Source organism: Vipera berus (genome assembly GCF_964194415.1).
Source record: "Vipera berus genome assembly, chromosome: Z".
In the NCBI taxonomy this organism is placed as follows: domain Eukaryota; kingdom Metazoa; phylum Chordata; class Lepidosauria; order Squamata; family Viperidae; genus Vipera; species Vipera berus.
In genome coordinates this window covers 35,793,450-35,817,371 of record NC_138205.1, presented here as the reverse complement: position 1 = coordinate 35,817,371, position 23,922 = coordinate 35,793,450, and the positions used below count along the sequence as shown (strand labels likewise).

Here is a 23,922-nt window from a genome sequence, read left to right as displayed (position 1 = left end):
TATGTTTTTTCATTGCTTGGCAGTAGAATGTATTATTTTTTTTAGGTGCCAATTTCTTTCATTTTGGTCTTTTGAACTTCTTGAACTAGTCACTTCACTCCCAAATCTTACCACAAAGAGGCGGAGAGAATTATTGGTTTTAATCATGTTCTCCTTATTCATTTTCTTTTTCTTCCTTTCATTTCTCTTTTGGAAAATAAAAATGCAAAGTTGGGAGGGAGGGAGGAACTCTTACTGAGCATACTGGGGGTGAACTGATGATGCTGCAAGTGCCAGCTTGAAACAAATACATCCGTTCTGGTTCTTTACATGTGAGTGGAAATATTAAATTTCCATTTAGTTTTATTTAGGCTATTTTTAATACAATTACTATTCTAAAACAGTATAGAATGTCAAACTATCATTAAATTGTGCACATAAAGATTGCAATTCTGTAAGTAAAAGTAAATTCTATTGATCACACTCATCTTATTTTCAAGTAAGTGAGCATAAAAATGCTCTTAAAATATTGTATTAAAAAGAAAAAAAGAGAAACAAAGTTAGTGAATGAAAATATCATCAGTGATTTGAAATACTTTCCAAAACCTAAGTTCTTATTTGACAGTAGCATGAATGGAAGGAGAAAACTGGACAGATCCCATATGGATTGCATTTCCATTATTTGGATATTCCAAATAAATGAGATGTATGTTGTAGCATTGAGTTTATTACTGATAGAAATCTAGATAAATCTCCCTTTTTTTGCTAATTGAAGCACAAGAAATAATAATTTCTGGGCTTTATATATTGGATCTTGTGCTGTTTGTTTGCTCTGTAACTTGATGAAATAGTTTTTGTATAGGGAAGATAAGCCTTATGCCATGGTTAAATTGTTAGCTTTTAAATATAATTTAAATCTAAATATAATTTTTCATAGATTTTTCAGAAGTAACTATTCAAAAGGTTACTGCAGATTCATTATTACTCCCATTTGATATATCAAGACTGAGTGAGTGCAAAAGTTTCCAAGATCTTTCAACAAGAAAAAGGGATTAGTTTTAAATCTGCATTTGCCAAATTCTATAGCAAAAACCCCCAATATGCAATGAATTCCATAAACTAAACATGTAAAATGAAGCAAGGTGAAGGAGAAAATCATACTTATGTTAAATCCTTGGCCGATATAGAAGAAAGTCTGAGCAAGTTCAGAACTTGTTAATATTTGGAGGGGGCAGCACCAGAAAAAGTCAGGCTTTCATGCTGACTTAGAAAATTGAAAATCCATTCCATAAGAAGGCAAATAACTTTTATGCTCTTGCCACAAAAGGTCCATAGATGCATCCATAGTCATCAAAAACTGAAGTTGACTTCAATTAGCCTTTACAGTGTGAAGTGCAATTCTAGAAATCTTGGATGTTTGGTAACTTAAAGGACCTTAATTTATACCTGTTCTTAATATGTTGATGCCATTTAGCATGCATCTGTGCATGTGGCAGCAGGTTTAATCCAAAATGGCTGAGTGTGGCATAAAAATCTATATATTTATTTACGTTGAAGTTTGGACATTATACTGAAAGGGCAATAATTTAAGAAAAGAAATAACTGAAATACAAGTAAAGTATGTAGCTTTTAAAACCGTTTTTAAATTGTAGAAAATGGCAAACAACTCCAAAGCATAAAGCATAATAACTAAAAGCATAAGAAATATGTTGGTGGAGTAACAGAAATGTAAGACAGCTTTTGATATTCCATTAGAACTGAGACTATAATTTAACTGAAGACTTCCAATTCTAATCTCTCTAAAAATTTACTGTAATACTTGGCAACACTGCTGTAAGAGATTGATATAGTAAAGCAATAGGGCTATTTCTATGAATAAAACCCAGCAATATACAAGCTCTCTTTTTAGAGCTCTAGCAATGTTAAACTACAATAGAGATTTGATTTTATATCTATATTTATTTATTATATTCAGTGGTGGGATTTAAATATGTGAACAATCGGTTCTCTGTGTGGATGCCACTTCTGGAAGTCCGTTCTGGGCCTGGGCAACAAAAAAATTAGCTACCGGTTCTGCTGAAGTGGTGTGAACTGGCTGAATCCCACCACTGATTATATTACCTTACGATAAATAGGAACACATTAAACAAAAACTTACAATTTAAAAAAAAATAAAAATGAAACCTAGTTATCCTCTGTAGTGGCATTTAATTGATTTGTCTATGCATATTTAAAAACAAAAGTATTGTAAGATCACCTCTTGAAAGGTCCATAAATTTGAAAGATATACCAATCAATTTAGCACATTATCAAGCAACACAGAAATTACAATTTTCCTCTTTTGGAGCAGAGTGGGTGGGCAGTGTACAAGTTTTATAAATGTTCATTTTAATTTATGTTCAATATATTTTTAAGTCATCCTGTAAAGGAGGCTGCGCTAAAACATGGAATAGAAATAAATAAAAGTAATAATGTTTGCAGTATGCAATTACACATATCTAAACTTCTGGAAATTACACTGAGGCATTCCATAAATGAATAATAGGTGACCACTGTATGACTACTCCTTAGTGATTATCTGGATATTTGCAGCCCAAATATGGAATGCCTATGCAGCCCCAATACATTTGAAGAGCACCAGATTTCGAAGATTGGTTTGATACCTGAAAGCCCAAATGACATTTTTTTTCTACCACCTCCTCTTCCTCCTCCTTCTAATCACTATGGGACATGATAGTCAGAAAAAGAAATCTGCAGAATTTTCTTTAAAATAAATGGAGACTGTACAAAGAAACATTGTTCATTTTTACGGGGTTTTTGTCTAAAAAATTTCCTGGGGCTTTGCAACCCACAGAAATGCAATAAAAGGAGACTTGACTCACAAATATTTCCTCTTTCATTTTCTTTTGGGCTTTGGGCCCAAGGAAAGTACGAATCCATTGGTGAAAACATCTGGGGGAGTTTTCATCTTGCACTCAGTTGCAATCCTGTCCTGATGCAGAGATGTAAATTCAAGGAAGTATTTTTTTTCCTGCTTTTGGTAGCCACAGGTTCCTCACTCTAGGTAGCTGTAAAAAACCATTTAATGACAAGTATAGCTAACAACTTCTGGAAAACTGCAGATTTCTCATTTATGTTCTAAAAGATATGTCAAACCCTGAATTCAATTTCCACAGTGTGCAAGAAGAATTTTGCAAGGTACTTGCAAAATCACATACAATTCCAAGATAAACTACTTTGAGGAAGAACTGGTCTTTTGAAAGTGGCACAGGACATAGGATTTACATTGTTTCCAGGATCGGCCTGTTGAATTGTGCTCTGCAAATTATAGCATATCTGCTTTGCAGAAATATTTTTCCTCCTATCTTTCTTCAGTCTATTCTGTACAGATTGGTTGAACTCAAGTTATTTTGTTACTTTGCTGAACAAAACTAACAAGAAAAAAATAATTTTAAAGATTAGCAAAATATTTGCTAATTCCCTCGAGTAAAGTGTTTTTCATCATGAAATGTTTCTGCATGGCATATAATATCACAGCTATGGCAAAGAAATAATGGTAAGCTTTGGTTTTAATAGAGTATATATATATATATTATACAAAAAATGTGTTCCAGTATATCAAGCTTATGGTTCCATGTTATATGTGTGTTTATTGTAATGCACATGGTATATGTGTGTTGATTGTAACACACACATGATTGCATCTCTGGGATTTTTTTTCACCAAAACTTGTTTTCATTTTGCAATTCTCTTTTTCTGTTATGAGTTGTTGTTTTTTTAATCCCATTTATATCCCGCCCTTCTCCGAAGACTCAGGGCGGCTTACAATCTAAGAAGTACAAATCAATGTGCTTAGCAATAGCCTTCGTTTTATGTATATGCCTGCTTATTAGGGATTTCGGGCCCCCCAAGCGGCATTTTTACAAAGTCAGCTTATTGCCCCCAACAATCTGGGTCCTCATTTTACCTACCTCAGAAGGATGGAAGGCTGAGTCAACCTTGAGCCTGGTGGGACTCGAACCTGCACTAATTGCAGGCAGCTGGTGTTACTTAGGGAGGCATTAGCCCACTGCTCCACCAAGGGTCTAGTTCACCAACATAAATGTGCTCCTTTGAAAAGAAAAGAGGCACAATATTTTTTGGATGGGTATTTTTTTTCTGCCCTGTTTTCTACACCATTTCAATATCAAGTTTTGGTTTCATTCCTAAAGTACAGTGGCTTATTATGTTACCTGGCTTTTAAACATACATTTTTAGGTTCAGAGTACTCAGCTATGTCTAGGGATAGCATCAGGAAAGGAAGGTCAAGGAAAACAGAGCTCATAACATAAGCGGAGAACTCAAAGTAATCTTTCTGAAGCAGCAGCTGAGATCTGGGATTATACAGAGAATTTTTATTCTGATCACATTTTATATAGATTTGCCTGGTTTTGTTACATAAAACTAATATGAACACTTAAGATCTGTCTTTTCCCATTTTTCCCCAATATATTTGTCCAATAAAAGGTGTAGGGTTATATAAATGCCTCTTGTGAGATATTATTTATTTAAAATGCATACTTTTTGGTTGAATATTGAAATATTTAAATTGTAATCTAAATTTCAATGTAAGAATTTTTGAGTACATTTTTAAAAAATTTCAAATTGATACGGAAATAAGATGAACCAAATTTATGGTTGAAAACAACTGGACATCATACATGAGTCTTTCTTTGATTGCGCAATTTAGAAGGTGCAAAATGTCCAAGGCTGCAAGTGAATACTGAGAGAGTAGTTCTTGTTCACAGCACTTTCTTTTGAAAGTGATTTGGACACATGTTTCTTGGATTGAGTTAATATATTTCTGTTGGTTATCTACAGTAAGCTTTCAAATTACAGAAATTTAGATACAGCTTTGAAGCTGATTCTTCAAATTTTCTTGTACTGCTGGTCATGGTTTTTCAAGAGCATACAACAAAGTCCTTAGTAGTCCTCATTTCTAAAATAAGAACGCATATAATCTCAGTGGTCATTGTCCCACTGACAACATTACCTGGTAAACATATCACATGTGTGAAAGCTTAAAAATAGCACTCCAAATATATGTGATAAATAAAGGTTTTGTGGCTCCATTCATTCTCGGCTCTTTTTTAAAGGGTGGTACTTCAGTTCTGCCTTGCTGTTTCCTCTCTCACAATATTCTGCCCATTCAGCCGCCCTGAGTTGGCAGATAACACTGTGGTTTCTGCTCTTTTGTTTGGTTGTGTATAGCCTGATCTTGTTTATGAGGTATATTTTTTTCCTTCCGCAGTGGCTGAGGACTGAGACTTTTTCTAGCCACCTAGAAGCCACAAAGAGACCCTTGTGCTCCACTGCACAACTGGGGAGAATGGAGGAGATTTAGGAAAGAGAGATATAAAATTGGGGGAAGGGGGTATCATAGATTGTTTGGTCTTTCCTCAGGCCCATAGGGATTCCAGTTGCATGCTTAGAAAATAAAAATGACAGTGTGCTCTATGTCCAGAAAAAAAAGGTAAACATCAGTCTGGGCTGAAAAAAGTATGTGTCTGTGTTGGGTGCACATATGTTTATATATATGTGTGAATGGCATAGAGCAACCTTGTATTAAAGATGTTATTTAGCTTGCCATAGTTTCTATGGCAACCATTTGAGAAGCAGCAGTAACGCCAAAGATGCCTACTAGACATAAAAGGTAACCTATTCCACTTCTGAGCCATAGGACTTCTACTGATTACTCCTATTTCCAAGCTGGTTGTTTCACCAGTTACAAAATTCTGGCCTTTTTCTCACCTATGGACACAATATGTTGAACTTTCTTAAGTTCTGACATATTCTGTGTGGGGGATTTTTCTATGATTGATATCAATTATGGTTCTTAGAACACAGAAAAAAGAGAGGCAATATTCAGTGGCATTTTCCTGTTTGCATTTTATTGCTGCTATTAATGATTGCCTATTTATGTATTGCTGATAATATTGCTGGTTATATTTTCTTGGATCTTTAAATACTGACTGTTATATGTTAGTATTCTTTTAAATATCTCTTCTGCCAAGTCATCTGGAATTCTATGGTCCATAGACAGAATTATATATGTACCCCTAACCTGAATGGCCAATATCATCCAAGCGGTGGGGGATATGATATGATTGAGTTATATTATGTCATGCATGTCATGGAGAAAATGGAGAGGAGGTTTTTTCCCCCTTTTCTCAAAATGGCAGAACCTGGAGACATCCAACAATATTGGAAGAAGATTTTTTACTATGTTGCTACTTTTTAAAAATGGAAATGGATAAAGTCATGGAAGACAAATCTATCAAGAGCTGTTAATGTTGGAGACTCATGTTGTCTCCAAAGTGGGGGCATCGTATCTTTAAATATGAGTTTCAGAGGAACCACAGTGACAGAAACAAACAAATCTCCATCTCCTACTTATGAACACCTTGGAGGCATGTCTGTGAGAAACAAAATACTGGATTAAGATATCCCTGATCCAATGGACAAGTTCCAGGTTCTTGTTGATGCCAACTGGCCATTAAGCAAGTAATTATTAGCAATTAATTACATACATGAAAAATAGTTAACTTCAGATAGTCTTTCTCATTCTGGTGTTCCTCAAATGTGCTGGAGTACAATTTCTTGACCATTGTAAGAAAAAATGGAATTATAGTCTAGTGCATTGAGAGGGTACTACATTGGAGGAAAGGTGGTTGACTAGTTGTTCCAAAGTATTTATTGAAGATTGTTTTTCCTCAGAAGGAGAGAGAGGCAGTTCTTGAAATCTGTTCCAGCTATATCCCCCACCTTCTTCATACAGGACTTGCTCATCATCATCATGATCATCTGCTCAGGTGAATGAGTGGATTCCTGAACCAAAAGGGAGGAAGGCAGGAGAAAACCAATAGAGAAGTGATTCTCCTTCCTTTGTGCCTAGTACCATTTTCACCAACAACTCTGAGGAAAAGGCCCTGAAGAAGAGAATGGAAGTCAGGCAACAGCTTCCATGTCTCTTCCTCTGGCATCAGGTCCCCAAGGGATAAGGGCAGCTACTCTTTCTGATCTAGGAACATATTGTTTTTATTATTATTTATGAACAATGAATAATGAATGAATAATGATGTGATTGATAAGATATTTTGGTGAGTTTTGATCCTGAAAGCTGCAGTAGGAGGAATGGTGATGGATAATAGTTGTTTTTGTACCCTGCTTAAAAACAGGATAGTTCATTTTATTTTGATGATCCTTCCATCAGGCTATGTGACATTTATTGGAGTACAAGGGGATAGCTTTTACCTATAAGCATGGTGATATGCATTTAGAGAACAGGGTATAAAGCTTCCTTTTATCCCTCTCTTGATCTAGTATTCATACTGAATACAGATAGTCCTCGGTAGAAAATATGGGATATAAAGGAAAAGAAAGAGAGGCAAAATTATAGAAGTGTGTTGGCCAAGAATGACCTTTCTTTGAAGACTGTCAAATTCAAAGTCAAGAGGCAATGAAGGTTTTGAAATGGATAGTAAATTAGATCTGAATAGTAAACTGAAAAGGACTACAAATCAGCTAGTATCTGAGGTGACTTCAGGAAGGGGACAAGGCAGGCCAAATGAAAAATGCCATGGCACAATACCACACTACAAACTCTGCTTCCTTTATATGTGTACTGTGTTATAATGTACATACAGCTCCTTTCATTGTTTTGATGAAAATGTTGGCTCATGTGGATGACTGCATAATATTTTTATTTAATATTTGTTATTTGCAATATTGCTATATTAAAGTATAAACAGAAGCTGGCATAAGTAAATTTTATGTGGATCAAATCCTAGTTTGTTTTGATTTATTTATTTCAAGCACTCTTCCTTAAGTAAAAGGAAAATGATCTCACAAGTGTCCCGAAAATTGGCTATAAACAAATGGGGCAACAATGAAGGCAGCTACTGATTTAAATATTTTATGTTTATATTATATTGCTTTATTGTATTTATTTTTCACTGTGGACCACAGAGTAAGGCAATATGAATATTTTGATGAGGAATACATTTTCTACTTCATATACATCATACCCATTGAACCTTTTCCATCTTTACTAAATACAGAAATCCATGTAAAGTGTTCATCCATTCATTCTATATTGCATAAATTATGCCAATCCTTAATCTACAGTGAGTATGAACCAAAACCCAACAAAGACCTTTTTAATGAACTAAACCTCTCATATATATTATCTAGGGCCATGAAGGATAGAAACTTTTAAAAAAATGAAATGTACATTTGTTTCTGATTACATTCTGAGGTTTCATTTGTATACAAATAGAGATAATGTTCATTTCTTGTTTGAATTATGATCTTTATGTGTATTTCCTCATAAGGTTGTTAATTCTTGAGATTAGGGTAATGAAAATAATGATTATAATGTCAATCTTTGTGAAAAATGTTCAGAATAAATAGATGAACTAAGCACTGAAAAACCATTGCTTAAGGGCTATTCAATTAATTAGTTTAATTATAGAAAAGTTCCTCCAGGCTGAAGTTTAAAAGGGACAAGGAAGATCAGAGATGATTCCTACATAGTAGTTTTCATTTTTTTTCTTTTTTATGAGTGAGAGAAACAATATTTGTACACAACATATGTACACATTGTACATTTATTCAAGAAAAAGTCTTAGGTGTTCATATGTGTTAAGTAAGGCTTCAGTTGTGTTTACATTCAAAGTAAGCCTTGTTCAATTCAATTTTTCAACTGGATTCACTACATAATGCTAACTATGAGTAACATCAAGTAGGCTTAGTGTGCTATGCAAGTACGACTGTTGCCTTTAAACATTTTGTGTGAACAAAGACAATTACTTTTATTATGGAGTTAAATATATTAATCATTGAGCTGTGTAAAGTTTTAATATAATTTAAAAGTTCCATATTTTATATGGATTCTTATTGTACTCTGTTGAGTTTGTATTTAAAAAAAAAGAATCTAGAGAATATACTATAACATTATTAAAAAAACAAATGAGTAGATTTTTGAGATATATCAGTAGGTATGGTTTGATGATAAAGAACTAAAAGATGTGCCTTTTGAGCTATTTTGGATTAAAAATTCAAATAGGGTGATTTTCTCTTAATTGAAAGCAATATGGTGAAGTATTGCAAAAGGAAGTTAATGTGGCAATCTAAAATATATCTTTACAGACAGGATTGTGAATTGGTTAGCAAGCAGTTGCATGAAATAGTTTATTTTGTCATAACCTCTCTTCACAAGAATCCAGTTCATCTGCTATTTTAACTATTTAACATAAGAAGGAATTTTAATAAAGACCATAGGCTAGGTTTTAAAAGGGAATTGATTGTCACATTTTTTTTACAAGGGAAATTTTTTTTAATTGTGTTATGGTAAGATTTTTTATAACTTGTTTTGGTTGTAGGCTGCTTGCTTGTTTCTTTATTTATTGAATTTATAATCCCCTGTTTCTGTTTGCAGTAACACTTGGCATGGCTTATGACAATTAAAAAATACAAATATAAAATTTAGCAATAATCAGTACAAGGGAAATAAAATAGTAATAAATAATAAATGAATAATAAAATAAAATAAAAGTTAAAATCAAATTAAAACCAGCATTTCAGTTTTGAGTGGAGTATGGGAGACCATTTTTTAAATATTTCTGTAGATTATTTAAAGCAGGAGTCCCCAATCCTCGGTCCTGTGGACCAGCACCAGAAACCAGTCCATGCAAACAAACGAAGCCCCATCCACAGGATGCAGGCAGCACGTGAAACCACGCCCCCTTTGGGCTGCAGAAAAACCTCTCTCCAAGGAGCCAGTCCCAAGTGGCCAAAAGATTGGGGGCTGCTGATTTATTTTTTTTATTTCTTTAATTCCATTTATATCCCGCCCTTCTCCGAAGACTCAGGGCGGCTTACAAGCTTAGCAGTAGCCTTCATTCTATGTATATGCCTGCTTATTAGGGCTTTCACACACACCCCAAGCGGCATTATTACAAAGTCAGCTTTAATTGCCCCCAAGAATCTGGGTCCTCATTTTACCTACCTCGGAATGATGGAAGGCTGAGTCAACCTTGAGCCTGGTGGGATGCGAACCTGCACTAATTGCAGGCAGCTGGTGTAACGTAAGGAGGCATTAGCCCACTGCTCCACCAAGGAATAGTTTAGGTGAGCATAATTTATTATCCAAAATAAATTATTCATTTCAAATGGCACCAATCAGAATATCAGAGATAATGGGAATAAACTCAGTAAAATTTATATGGAGTGGGAAAAGATCTAGAGTTAAACAAAACATTTTATAGTATTTTAAATAGAATTAAAATTAAATTAATATAACATTATACATTTCATATTAGTATATGAAATTTAAATAAATTAAATGCAACTATTTGACTCTTCTCCCTGTGTTAAATGATTGTTCCTTTTGCCCCAATAAAATTAACAGTTATGGGGCAATATTTGTTGCAGCTCTTAGAGCCCCACATAAACCTTTTTGAAACCATGTAAAGCCCCTTTTCCAGTTTATTTATTTATCATGTTTCTTTGTTGATGAGTTTGCCAGAATACGTATGCCCAAGCTACAAAACAAATATAGCAAAACTAGTTCTGCTGCATCAAATCAAATATACATTAATAATAATAATAATTAATAATTAATAATAATAATAATAATAATAATAATAATAATAATAATAATAATAATAATAATAATAATAATAATAATAATAATAATAATAATAATAATAATAATAATATAATTTCTATGCCGCCCTTCTCCTGAAGGACTCAGGGCGGTGTACAGGGCAATAAATACAATAGAAATACAATGTACAAAAGTTAAAAAAGAATTAAACATTGTAGCCCAATTACAGTAAAAATAATAAAATTAATAAAATTAATATTAAAACACCCCAAACCCATCAGACCAGGCCGGCTTGTTCAAATAAATAAGTTTTTAGGTCACGGCAGAAGGAGCGAAGGTCAGGAGCCATCCAGAGCTCAACTGGTAAACAGTTCCAAAGGTCTGGCGCGCCCACAGAGAACGCCCTCCCCCTGGGGGCCGCCAGTCAACACTCTCTGACCGACGGCACCCTGAGGAGGCCCTCTCTGTGGGAGCACACTAGACAAAGGGAAGTTGATGCCGGCAGCAGGTGCTCCCGTAAGTAATCCGGACCCATGCCATTTAGGGCTTTATAGGCCATCACCAGCACCTTGAATCTCACCCGGAGGGCAACCGGAAGCCAATGCAGCTCGCGGAGTAGAGGTGTTACATGGGAGTATTGGGAAACCCCCACCACCACTCGCGCAGCTGCATTCTGCACCAGCTGAAGCCTCCGAGTAGTCCTCAAGGGCAGCCCCATGTAGAGAGCATTGCAGTAGTCTAAACGAGAGGTCACAAGCGCATGAGTGACTGTACGCAAGGCTTCCCGGTCCAGATAGGGCAGCAACTGGCGCACCAGGCGAACCTGGATGAAGGCCCCCCTAGTCACAGCTCCTATATGATCTTCCAAGGAGAGTTGCGAATCTAGGAGGACACCCAAGTTGCGAGCCCTATCTACGGGGGGTAATAACTCACCCCCCATAATTAGAGATCGAGTAATCTGAATTTCCCGAGATGCTGGCACGTACAACCACTCAGTCTTGTTGGGGTTGAGCTGAAGCCTGTTCCTCCCCATCCAGGCCCAAACCGCCTCCAGGCAACGGGACATCACATCGAGGGCATCACTGGGGTGGTTTGGGGTAGAGATGAAAAGCTGGGTATCATCAGCATATTGATGATACCCAACCCCAAAACCACGAATGATCTCGCCCAATGGCTTCATATAGATGTTGAACAGGAGAGGCGAGAGGACCGACCCCTGAGGAACTCCACAAACGAGAGGCCTCGAGGCCAACCTCTGCCCTCCTGCCAACACCGACTGCGAACGTCCCAGGAGGTAGGAGAACCACTGCAAGACCGTGCCTCCCACTCCCAACCCCCATGGTCGATGGTATCAAAAGCCGCTGAGAGGTCTAGTAGGACTAGGACAGAGGAGCAACCCCTGTCCCGAGCCCGCCAGAGATCATTCACCAAGGATTCAAATATGTACAATCACAAAATGCTTACATATTTTTCTCTATTCCATTGCTATTTGAATAATTTGTGAAAATGTATTACTGTAAGAGCTAGGTGTATTACAAATCACATTCCACACTTTGATAGTTTTTTCCAAACTGGGTGACCTCCATATATATAACTTTCAATTCCTTGCAATTGCATGCTGGCTGTGGAATTCTAGGACTAGAAAGTCATATCTCTGGCAGATTCGAAGGTTGTGGAAGAATGCTTTGGGGGAATTGTTTCTTCATAATCTTTCTTTCATATCTGTAATGTGGGAAGATTAATACTGTTAAAGGGCTGTTGGTAAAGACTATAAGAGATCTGGTATAGCATACACATGGTCTATTTTATGTCAATGATATTCTGGATTGGGGCCTTGAAATGCAAACTTAGTGGTTTCATCTGTCTTTAGGTAAAATTTAACTTAACCAAGCATGTTAACTAAACCACATAGCTGTGCTAGTGGTTGCAGTTGAGGACACAAAACCACAATTGTTAACAGTTCTACTCTCTACGTTTGGCATAAGTATTTAAGGTTTATTTTTCCTATGTAATCATGAGAACCAGGAACTTATTTTCTTCTTATTTGTGTATTTTAAAAAATCTCATCTTTAAAAATATCAAGTGGGTACAGCAGATGAATGAGAGAGATTAAAAGAGGAAGGAGAAAAAGGATCCATATTTCAGCAGACTTGCATGATATATATATATGTGTGTGTGTGTGTTGCATATATATAACTTTTCTCTTAAATAGGTTTCCTGGTTCTGAAGTGACTGCATAGTACAATCAGCTACAATGTCTTGGTGAAGAAAATTGTAACCTGGGTTTTATCTGTCATTTCCCTTATCAAACTATCAGTTGTTAACAAGCACCACAAAATTCTCAGAGTGTTTAATCCTCTTACTTCTCTGTACCTTCTGCTTCAATAAGGAAATATAAATGCACAAAATAAACAGAATAAATTGCCATTATTAAAGAAATTAAAACTCAAGCTGAAGTTAACTAGGTATCTTGCAATAGTCAACAGTCAAAACAGACTGTTGGCTGCAGTAGTCAAAACTGAAACAAAAAGAAATCCACAGCAAATAAACTAGGCAAAAAGTTTGCCAGGGAGTGACAGCAAAATCTTTCTGTGAAATAGTTGTGGTTGAAACTCTCTATGGAAAGCAGTTAAGGAGGGAGTTCGTGTTGTTTCAGCTGGGTGACCATTCCAAAGGGCTAGTGCTAACATTGAGAAGAAGTTCCTTCTAGCCTCAGCACCTTTCATTGCCTAAAAATGGGGGACCATGAGCTGATTTTCCTGAAAAAATCAAGTAAGTTGAGTAACTCTGTTGGCGAAGAGCTGTGCAAAGTGTTCAGAGCAGCCGGAGTTAGGATTAGGGGCTCTAAACAAAACTGCTGGATGACAGTAGATAGGGAGATTTCATTGCCCTTGCCCAGCTTGATCTTGGTTATACATGCCAGATCTGTCTGACCATTACCAAGTCATGGCTGGACAACGTTTTGTTATAGCAAAACTCAGAATTGACCAGAAGTACCTTGAGGCTGCTCTGGGCACCTGGACCCCAAAAACAAATTGAAGATTTCTCACTCCTCCCCCTCCCACTTGGAAGATTCACCTAGTCCTAGTACTATACATTTTTCTGGATTAGGGAGAGCCTAATTACTGAGGTTGCAACAGGTAGGGTAGGGGAAGAGAGATTAACATTTTGCTTCTTTGGAGCAGACCTAATTTAAAAATCCTTCTCCCAAAGTTGTTTCTTAGCATTCCAAAATGGACTACAGGATGGAAATTTATCTTCCTTTTTGCAGGCTCCAAAAAGTCTCTCTCATCCTGCGAAATCTCTGATTTCCCCCATACTAATATCCTCCCTCATACCATATGTTAGATACTGGGTTCGTCACTTCAATGATGAGGCGAGGCGAGTGAGTTCAGCAAAGATCATTGTTTATTGCTTGCAGGATCTGAACTGAGAAACAGGGCTGCGAATGCAGCAATTTATACCCTGGCCTCTAGGCAGCGGCCAATAAGTTTAAAGCAACCTGTTACTGCCCTAGAGGCAGCCAATGGCGGTGCTGGAGACGGGTTGTCTGAGGAGCTGGGAGCCGTTAGCCAGCTTCCCTGCTTAGGCAACCTTCCAGCGATTAAACCACGTGGTGTTCCCTTAACAAGACAAAACCCAATACATTACACCATATAAGATGATTTGGATGTAGGGGGGGAAAATCCCCAGTTTATTATAAGTTTGGAAAGAATGGGGGCTTCCCAGTTCCTGTGCCTTCACACAAGTAAATAAAAGAAATCCCCTTTTCAGTGATGAGTACATTGGTAGACCCTTGTTTGCTTAACACACATGGTGTTTTGTTAAATGGTTCTAAATTCAGAAATAGAGCTTGAGTTCAGGACTGATAAAAGAAGAGGAGTATCAGATTTAAAATGAGACTAATAAAAACTGTTATAAGGACAAAAGTTAGTTGGGACTTGGGGCTATCTTAGAAATCAAAGTGTTAGTTTTGGAAATAAGATCCATCGTCAAGCCCAATTGGGAATTTATTTTTTGTTTTATGGGCCTGACACACTGCTTATCATTCTATAATAGTTATTCAATTCTTAATGAAATATTTGCAACTGTTTAATTTTACCATTCATCTTAAACTTTAGATAAAACTGAATATCGGACAAACCATTATAGTTTGAAGGTATTCATGAGCAATATATTTTCAACAGCAAAAACAATTTGGCATAATTGAGTAAATCCTTTCTTTAAACCCTCCACTACACTGATAAGATGGCTGTTGAGATGCCCAAAATGTTATCCATGTTCAAATGGAAAAGCATTGGAGAACTATATAAGAGATAGATTTTTCCCCCCAAACACTATGATTCTATGCCCTGCTTTCTTTGCACACAGGGAACTTTGGATCTAACCCTGCATTTTATTTATTTATTATTTATTTTATTTTTGAGACTTATATGCCGCCCTATCTCCCGAAGGACTCAGGGAAGCTAACAACAATAAAAATACAGCAATGCAAAAGTTAAAAAGAATTAAACTAACAGCCCCAATAAAATAATTAAAATTAATAAATTAAAATTTAAAAACATTTTTAAAATCCCTATCGTCAGTCCAGGTCAGCCTGATGGAAAAGGAATGTTTTAAGGCTGCAGTGAAAGGACTGGAGATCTGGGGCCGTCCGAAGCTCAAGGGAAAGTTGGTTCCACAGGGCTGGCGCTCCCACAGAGAAGGCCCTCCCCTTGGGGGTCTCCAGCTGACATTGTCTAGCCAACGGCACCCTGAGGAGGCCCTCTCTGTGTGAGCGCACTGGGCAATGGGATGTCGTTCCCGGCAGCAGGCGGTCCTGCAAATATCCTGGGCCTAGGCCATGTAAGGCTTTAAAGGTAAGTACCAGCACCTTAAATCTCACCCGGAGGACAACCGGTAACCAATGCAGCTCACGCAGAAGGGGTGTAATATGGGAGTATCGGGATGCTCCATCACTACCCACGCGGCTGCATTCTGCACCAGCTGGAGCCTCTGGGTGGTCTTCAAGGGCAGCCCCATGTAGAGAGCATTGCAGTAGTCTATACGGGAGGTAACGAGTGTGTGAGTGACCGTACGTAAGGCATCTCGGTCCAGATAGGGGCGCAACTGGCGCACCAGGCAAACCTGGGCAAATGCCCCCCTGGCCACGACTCCTATATGATCTTCAAAACTGAGCCGTGAATCCAGGAGGACGCCTAACTTGCATGCCCTATCAACGGGAGGTAACACCTCTCCTCCCATAACCAAGATGGAACCTCTTGGACTAAACGAGATGACGGTACGTAAAGACACTCAGTCTTGACCGGGTTACACAAAACGTTATTAGAATGTCTTACCCCTAATAGCAAACTGTCTAAGAATATTGTGACAAGGGCACCCCTGCAGTGCTCTTTTAGAATCCATTTATTTATTTATTTATTTATTTATTTATTAAAAATGTATGATCATCAAGAGCTGTTCTTGCCTTTATCTCAATGGTAGGCAACTCATTTGGTCTGATAAATACTATTATAATTGCTAAAAGTAGGTAATGGATACATAATAGATTTCTTGGGAGACACCCATTTTCCCATGAAAGGTCTTGTTCTTGTAAAAATTAAGTAGAAGGGCATAAGGTTTTACCTTGATTATGCTTGCTAAAGTTACTCTTCTGAAGTGAAATTTCAGTCTTTTGTTTCCCTCTCTAGCATTAAGTAAGCAGGCCAGATATGAGAATTATCCCTATTGCTGAGATTCATTTTAGAAGTGCTAAAATAATCTTGAGAGCCAAGAACCAATTCCTGCTTCCCCTACTGACCCACAATTCTGGAAGTTACAGCCCTGATATATTTGGACATAAACCAGATTTGGATTATCCCTGGCTTTATTCTCAACAATTGAGAAGAAGAAGCCCCATACACCTGCAAAATAAAATCTGAGCCATATTTTTATATTCTTTATTTGAAGAATATAAATGACAAACTGGGTTACTGCTCGATTTCATTGTGATTCCTAGGGCCTCTGAGGAAAGGAAAGATATACACTTTAGGCCAGAGGTAGGCAACCTTGGCTCTTTTATGATTCATGGACTTCAACTCCCAGAAATCCTGAGCCAGCATGCTGGCTCAGGAATTCTGGGAGTTGAAGTCCATGAGTCATAAAAGAGCTGAGGTTGCCTACCCCTGGTTTAGGCCAATTAAATCCACTGCTCTATGCTGATCTCCCCCTCACCTAAGTTTTCTGCTTTATTTGATATTTGAGAAGTAATGGAAGTAATGGATTACTGGAAGTAATCACTGTAGTCACTTTATACTGTGAAGCACTCCTGATAAATTAAATTACAAAGGGAATTCACAAGCTCATATCAGGTTTTCCTGACAGATCATTTTCTTTCATCTCTTATCTCTTTCCTAAGAGATGTTGTCTGGGAGGGGCATTTTCTTTGCAGAGTGCATATGAAATTAGGCAGAGCGCCACAATATAATTGTAAACTTGCCAATTTCCTAATTTTGCATTACTGAAATGATGTAACTAAGCTGGTTTCTATATCAGCATATAAGAGCAATTGATTTTGTGATGGAACGTTAGTGGCATAAAGCATCCTTGGAAAATCGCCTCCATTGACATGCCCCAGAACTCTCTAATTTATTTCTAATGTTGGAGCTGGAACTATTTAATTTCTAGTAATGCTGTTGACACTTGTCACATATAAGTGCTGAAATCATCACCCGTTGCTGCCCAGAGCATTGCTGGTGCTGCTATTGCTATATTGTGGCACTAGATATAAAACCCTAAAATTCATGGCATCTTTGAACTTGCAACTTAAACTTATTACCTGCATATTATGTAGGATTGGGCAAAATCTAAGAAATTATGCATCCACAACTGTTTTGGCATAGAAATCTTTTAGAGATCCACTTGCACAGAATCTCTTGTGAAGGAATTAAGAAATTTTCACTGCCTAAAGTATGAAGTATGCCAAGGTCAGATAGTGTTCTACCTGTATGGTTGATCTTTTTCTTCCTTATCTGTACAGTGAAAGGATGAGATAATGCCAAGAGTTTTGTCTGTGACTCAGATTTTAGTGTACTAACCTAGTGAGGAAAAGGTAGTTTGCTTATGATACAGACTGGAGTCTTCAGAAATTAGCTCCAAAGGAAGATGTTATAGCTTTTTCCACCAACAATGGCCCAGAAAAGTTGCAGCAAAAGGACAAGAATTGCTGGGAGAAATTGCTTTCTGTATTCAAAATATTCATTGCTTACATATTTTCAGGCTTTGCCTATTTTTGTCTTTTGTTAGAGTAAACCTAGCCTTGGCCTACACAGAACTGACTGAAGAGCTATGCCGCCTCAGAAACCTGACTTCTCTTCAAAGTCAGATTCTCCGGACTCTTATGCAGGAGCAGGTCATGAATGGTGAGTGGAATTTCGGCATAAAAGAATGTATAGATAGCCTGCAGCAAACTAGGCTTAAACTATGGTCACAGGTGGTTAATGGTCTCCTCTTCCTCCTCCTCTTCCTTTCTCCTTCCTCCAACTTCCTCCTCTTCCACCTTCACCTCTTTTTCTTGCAACAATAAAGACTTACATATCTCAGAGACAGAAAAGGGAAAAATATTTTGATTAACAATCAATAAATAACATAAACACATTAATTAAACAGGGAAAGCAACAATGTTCAGACTTGCATCAGTTGTCAACTCATTCTCATTACCAATTTTAGCTGCTCTATTGTATCGGTGAAAGTTTCATATCTGAGAGAAATAGATTCACTTAAAGTGTTCTTAGTTATTGATGATACATGGTTAAGATACAATTATTCCGAATATCTTTATAATAACACATAATGAATTATTTCCATATGCCCAGATGCTCAGAGCAGGGGTACTTAGCTTAATGGGATTTTAGAGTACCTACCTTGTAAAAGAGCAAAGAAAAGGATGTTATATGTTGCAGAGACAGATGGTACTTTACCCCTTCCTACCTGCTTTGATAAATATGATTATTTTAATTTTAATTAATTAATTAATTAAATTTCAGTCAAGAAAGAAAGTTTGCAAACCTCTTTAGCCTTTACTTATAAAACATATTTTAAAATAAAACATTTTTTTCTATTAAGAATCAAGCAGAACCAGCTAGGTATATAATGAGCACCAAAACTTTGACTGATATAGATCATGTAAACTTTCAAAATTGTCTAGGCATCTTTTGGAAGTTAGTCAACCATTGCTGTGGGTGCCTTCAGCATCCTCAGAGGATCTATTATTTCTCCCTTGTTCCAGGTCAGCGGCATTCTCCCCATTCCCAGCGCCATTCTCCTGCCCAGCAACGTGGCTCTCCAGCTCCTCAGTGCACATCTCCAGCTCAACAAGGAAGGCCTTCTGCTCCTCAAAACCAATCTCCAGCCCTACAAAGGCGTTCCCCAGGCCCACCTGGTCAGTCCCCTGCACATCAGCGTCATTCCCCAGCTCCCCCTCCTTGCCAGTCTCCTGTTAGCCAGCGTCGTTCACCAGCTCCACCACCCAGCCAATCTCCTGCCCAGCAGCGCTGCTCACCAGTCCAAAACTGTTCATCGCCTGCCATGACTTCACAACATAGATCTCCAGGGGCTGACAGAAACATTATAGATCTAGGATATTCTAAGCCTTCCAGTCGCCACATCAAAGCAAGCTTCCAAGGCCGTCGAAGCTATTCGGAGGTGAGCGACGCTGCTCTGTATCAACAGAACCGTTCTCTCTGGCTGCAGCCAGATATATCCACCTTACCAAAGCATCGTCCCTACTGCGAGGTTTATGGCAGAGACACCTTTGAAGAGCACTTGCGCTTTGAGAAGCAGTCCTCGGATGAAGACGACTGGGCCCTCCCAAGCCCCCCCAGCCCTGAAGTAGGGGGTATCCGCTGCGCCTCCTTCTGTGCAGGGTTCCCCATTCCCGACACCTCCATGCACCGGATTGATGCATCGTATTCTAGGGCTGAGCATGCTCAGTCCTGGCCCTCAATCAATGTAAGCAACATCCAATGCCATGTGTATTCTATGCCTTTTCCTCACTTCAGTTTGAACTCAGTTCAGAATCAATTAAGTAAATGGCCCTTCATTGCCCAATTTATTTTACTTACAAAGATTTTATAAGACTGCCAAGTGTTTATGTGTATATTTTAATACTACAGACCAAACATTTAATATTTTGAGTAAGGGACAAAATTTGTGACACCTGATGTTCCCAAGATAATAGTGTTTTAATTATACATTGACAAGGCCTCAGTGATCCAGTGATCAATAGTACAAATCAAGCAGATTATTTAACTTTAAAAATTTTAAATCTGTTCAAATCGTGTACCTAACCTCAGCAATTAACATCCAACCCAAGTAGTTCCTGATGATGTTTTAGAAAATGCTAACCCTAACCCTTTGACAGGGTTGCAACATTTTCCCCACATCTGATTAGAGTTTGCATTCTAAAGTTGCCCAGTTATTTTCAGTAAAGATGTAAATGATATTCTGGTATCATGTTTGTAGGCATTCTCATGAGAGTTATTATTATTTTCCCATGTTATTCATTTTACTGCTTATTTTAAATGGCATTCTCATGCTGGCGTTTACAATAAAGTACCATACCAATTTTTTTACAGTTTTATATAAAATAGAATTAACTAGAATGGCAATAGAAGACAATTTAACTGTGGCCCCAAAATGTTAATGATCAATTAAAACTATAAAATGTACCTCAATTAAAAGAAAGCTATCAGTTAAGGGGTCTCATTTACCTTTTACAAAAGGCTTTTTCTAAGAATGGGGGTGATGTTAACAAGATCAGCTTAAAAATAAATTAAAAGAGGTGACATATCAAGGCTGCTTAAGGGAGGGAGCCTAAAATATCTTCTGCAGCAGCAGTCCCCAACTTTTCCAGCTCTGCAGACCAGTGGCGGTTGAGGACCCTATTTTGCAGAATACCTTAAATAAAAAAAGGGGAATCAAGATTATGTACAATTAAGAATTGCCTGAGAAAAACAGGAACCTTTGGCTTTGAGCCCCAATATGATGCCTTCCAGTTCTTTTGGGAGTACTTAGCACTTGGAACAGCCAGCCATGATGGTTTGGATTCAGGAAATTGTACCCATCTGAATGGCATCAGTTGCAGGAAGACCCGGTTTAGCTACTTTTGGAAATTGGTCAGTAATACTCCCAATCACTGTTCTTAAATACACATATGTAGTTTGCATGCATATTTTTCAAGATTTACCCCCCACTCCCCAAAATAAAGAGAGACTAGCTAAGTAGTTGCATCTTACAGATAAATTGTAATTTATATAAATGTTTCATGAAGTTAAGAGTAATAGTACATTGATGAATGAAATGCAGATAACATTAGTGTCAGATCACAACAGAACACTGTATGAAGGAGAATATTTGTATCTCAGGGTTGAAATGAGGGGTCCTTGGTGCTCTCTGAGCTTGCTTGTTTTATTGCAGACATTTCATTACCCAAGTTAGATAACATCACCAGTCCATTATCACTAGTACTGATGATGTTGCCTAGTTTGGGTAACAAAGCTTCTGCAAGAAAACAAGCACATTCGCAGACCACCAAGGATCCCTTGGAACACTAGGTGCGACAAAGCGATAGGGAAGATCTAAAACCTTCTAGTTGCTACATTTGGTAGTATGTAAAAATCACTTAAGTTATTTATTCTAACAGTTGATGTCAAATATAGGATGATGCTATTTAATTATATTGTTTCATGCCCAGGTATTAGCATGAGGTTCCTAAAAAGTATAATTCACAGAATATATATATATATATATATATATATATATATATATATATATATATATATATATATATATATATATATATATATATATATATATGTATGTATGTATGTATGTATGTATGTATGTATGTATGTATGTATGTATGTATGTGTGTGTGTGTGTGTGTGTATATATATATATATATATATATATATATATATATATATATATATATATATATATATATATATATATATATATATATATATATATATATATATAGAGAGAGAGAGAGAGAGAGAGAGAGAGAGAGAGAGAGAGAGAGAGAGAGAGAGAGAGAGAGAGAGAGAGAGAGAGAGAGAGAGAGAGTCTCTGGAGTTTTCCACATCTAGTTATATGCTTTGTATATGACTATGGTCATTTTTCTATGACAGGCACTTCTCATTTTAGCCCCAAATTTATTTAAATATGATTAGGTTTTACCTTTTAACTTCAGCTGTTACCAGCTAAAGCATTGCATTAAGAATGAGAACCTGTGGCTCTCCCAGTGTTGCTGAGTTGCAGTTCTTAGCAACCTTCACCATTGGCTTTGCAATCTCTGGGAAGTTGTAGTTAATATGTATCCCAGTGAGTCACAGGCTATGCACCATTCCATTAAGGGAGTATATCTAAAAGATCCATCTTTCAGAAACTTGGTAAATAATGTAATTAACACAAAATAAAGATTTAATAATTTCACTTTTATGATACCTTTCTCTACTCTGCATTCCTTCCCTGTATCCCTTAGTTGCTGATGGAAACAGTCGATTCTGACATCCGGAGCTGCCCTCTCTGCCAGGTGGCCTTTCCCATCGGTTATCCAGACGATGCTTTGATAAAACACATTGATTCACACCTGGAGAACAGTAAGATCTGAGGTCTGTTCCACCGTCCTTCCTCTTCTGGCTTCCTTAAAGAGATTGCCCACCTCATACCCACTGCACCTTTCTTGGATGCTGCATGAAAAGTGGAGGCACCACAAGGGGCTCTTTCTCTCTAAAATACCTCCAAATTTCCATTAGACTGAAGTGTGAACATTTTTGCCTCTCCCTTGTCTTCTTTGCCTTGGTTTTTAAAGTGGGTTGCCTCTCCTTTTACTGCTCTTTACGGGCAGGACCTGCAATATTTCTCCAGTGCTTCAACCAGCCACAAAGGTGGGGAAACGAATGAGAAATATGCTGGAATTAAGCTTAGCAGGGCACAGTCACCTTCAGTATCTGATTGCTCAGAACTGAGGTTGCTTCTGGTGATGGCGAGACTCTATCTACATGGTTCAGTTTTGATGTCTCTGAAAGATCTCAGGGTAGGATGGGTAAAAAATAACCCAAGTTTGCGTGTTTTGGGATGGGGTAGGAGAACAGATTAATGAACTCCAACCCACTGAAGGCACAACAAATCACAGAGGTTTTGTTTGTGCCTGTTTTACACAGGGATATCCAAGTGGGTCAGATTTCTCTGCCTCTTATGCTACTACAAAGGGTATTTGGAGGTTGGTTGTTTAACAAATGTAAAAAGCCTTGGCCTCCAATTGCTGGTTCAAGTGTCTTTGTGTTGGTCTTTTACATTAAAAGTCCACTTTTAGCAATGCTGCTGAGAAATAGAGCCAACTTCCAAAAGTGTAGCATGGACGTTCTTATGTTATTGCACTGAATAATAAGCTTTTTTTTCCACAAAAGAAACTCCTCTTTTTGTCTGTGTTGGCTTCTTGTGAGTCGTTCTGGAGGACTTGTAAACTGCACACTTAGCTAGAAGCCCAGAAAGCATTCCCATATTTTGGCGACTGTTTTACACATTTTTCACAACCACTTCACATCTTGCTTTAGATAGCTCTTATATAATAACTGTAGCTGCACATTTTGCCTCATTACTCTCTTGCAATGGCAGCATGTTAACATTATTGGGATAACAGTGTAAATGTAAACAACTTCCCATATTTGACACCACTATATATTTCTCTCTCTCTCTCTCTCTCTCTCTCTCTCCCTCTCTCTCTCTCTCTCTCCTTACTGAACATATATTTTGTTATACTAATCTAAGATAAGGATCATGTACTGATTGGTGTCTTGCTTCCACATATATAGTACCTCTGTATTGTGAGGATGGTCTCCTTGAAACAGCCTATCTGTACATCGGCCTTTACTTTAAAAAAAGTGGAGAGGGAGAGAAGAGTTGCATGATTTTCTTTTCCTTCTTCTTGAGGCAACTCTTCCTATCTCCAGGTTCTATTAACAAATGTATATGTTTAAGATTTGCCTTATCCCAAGATCTCAGACTGCCAATGGGCAATAGGCATGTCTCTGTCTCCATCTTTTTGGGCACATAAAACTAGTTGGGATCAGTGTTTCTAAGACATAAGCAGCCTCCCCCAGCCAGATACCTCCATCTGTGCTGAATTTCATTCTGATCATCCTAATGTCCATGATGCTGAGGAATGACTAATCCAGTGCATCTGGGGGAGGCACTGGGTTAAGGGAGACCAACAGTAATTTAACTTTTTTTTCTTCCCGTCTTTGTCTGGT

At 37.5% G+C, this 23,922-nt stretch overlaps 1 protein-coding gene across 1 annotated transcript in view; it reads left to right on the top strand.

Annotated features, from left to right (window-relative positions):
* The window catches only part of TBKBP1 (TBK1 binding protein 1), a 99,394-nt gene extending 76,308 nt beyond the window's left edge, over positions 1-23,086 (top strand). Inside the window, exons 8-10 of the mRNA XM_081343811.1 lie at positions 17,912-18,027; positions 18,894-19,615; positions 22,152-23,086. Of these exons, the coding sequence (XP_081199937.1) occupies positions 17,912-18,027; positions 18,894-19,615; positions 22,152-22,280 (967 nt within the window). The 3' untranslated portion in view covers positions 22,281-23,086. The remainder of the gene's footprint in view (positions 1-17,911; positions 18,028-18,893; positions 19,616-22,151) is intronic.
* Positions 23,087-23,922: the final 836 nt, after the last annotated feature.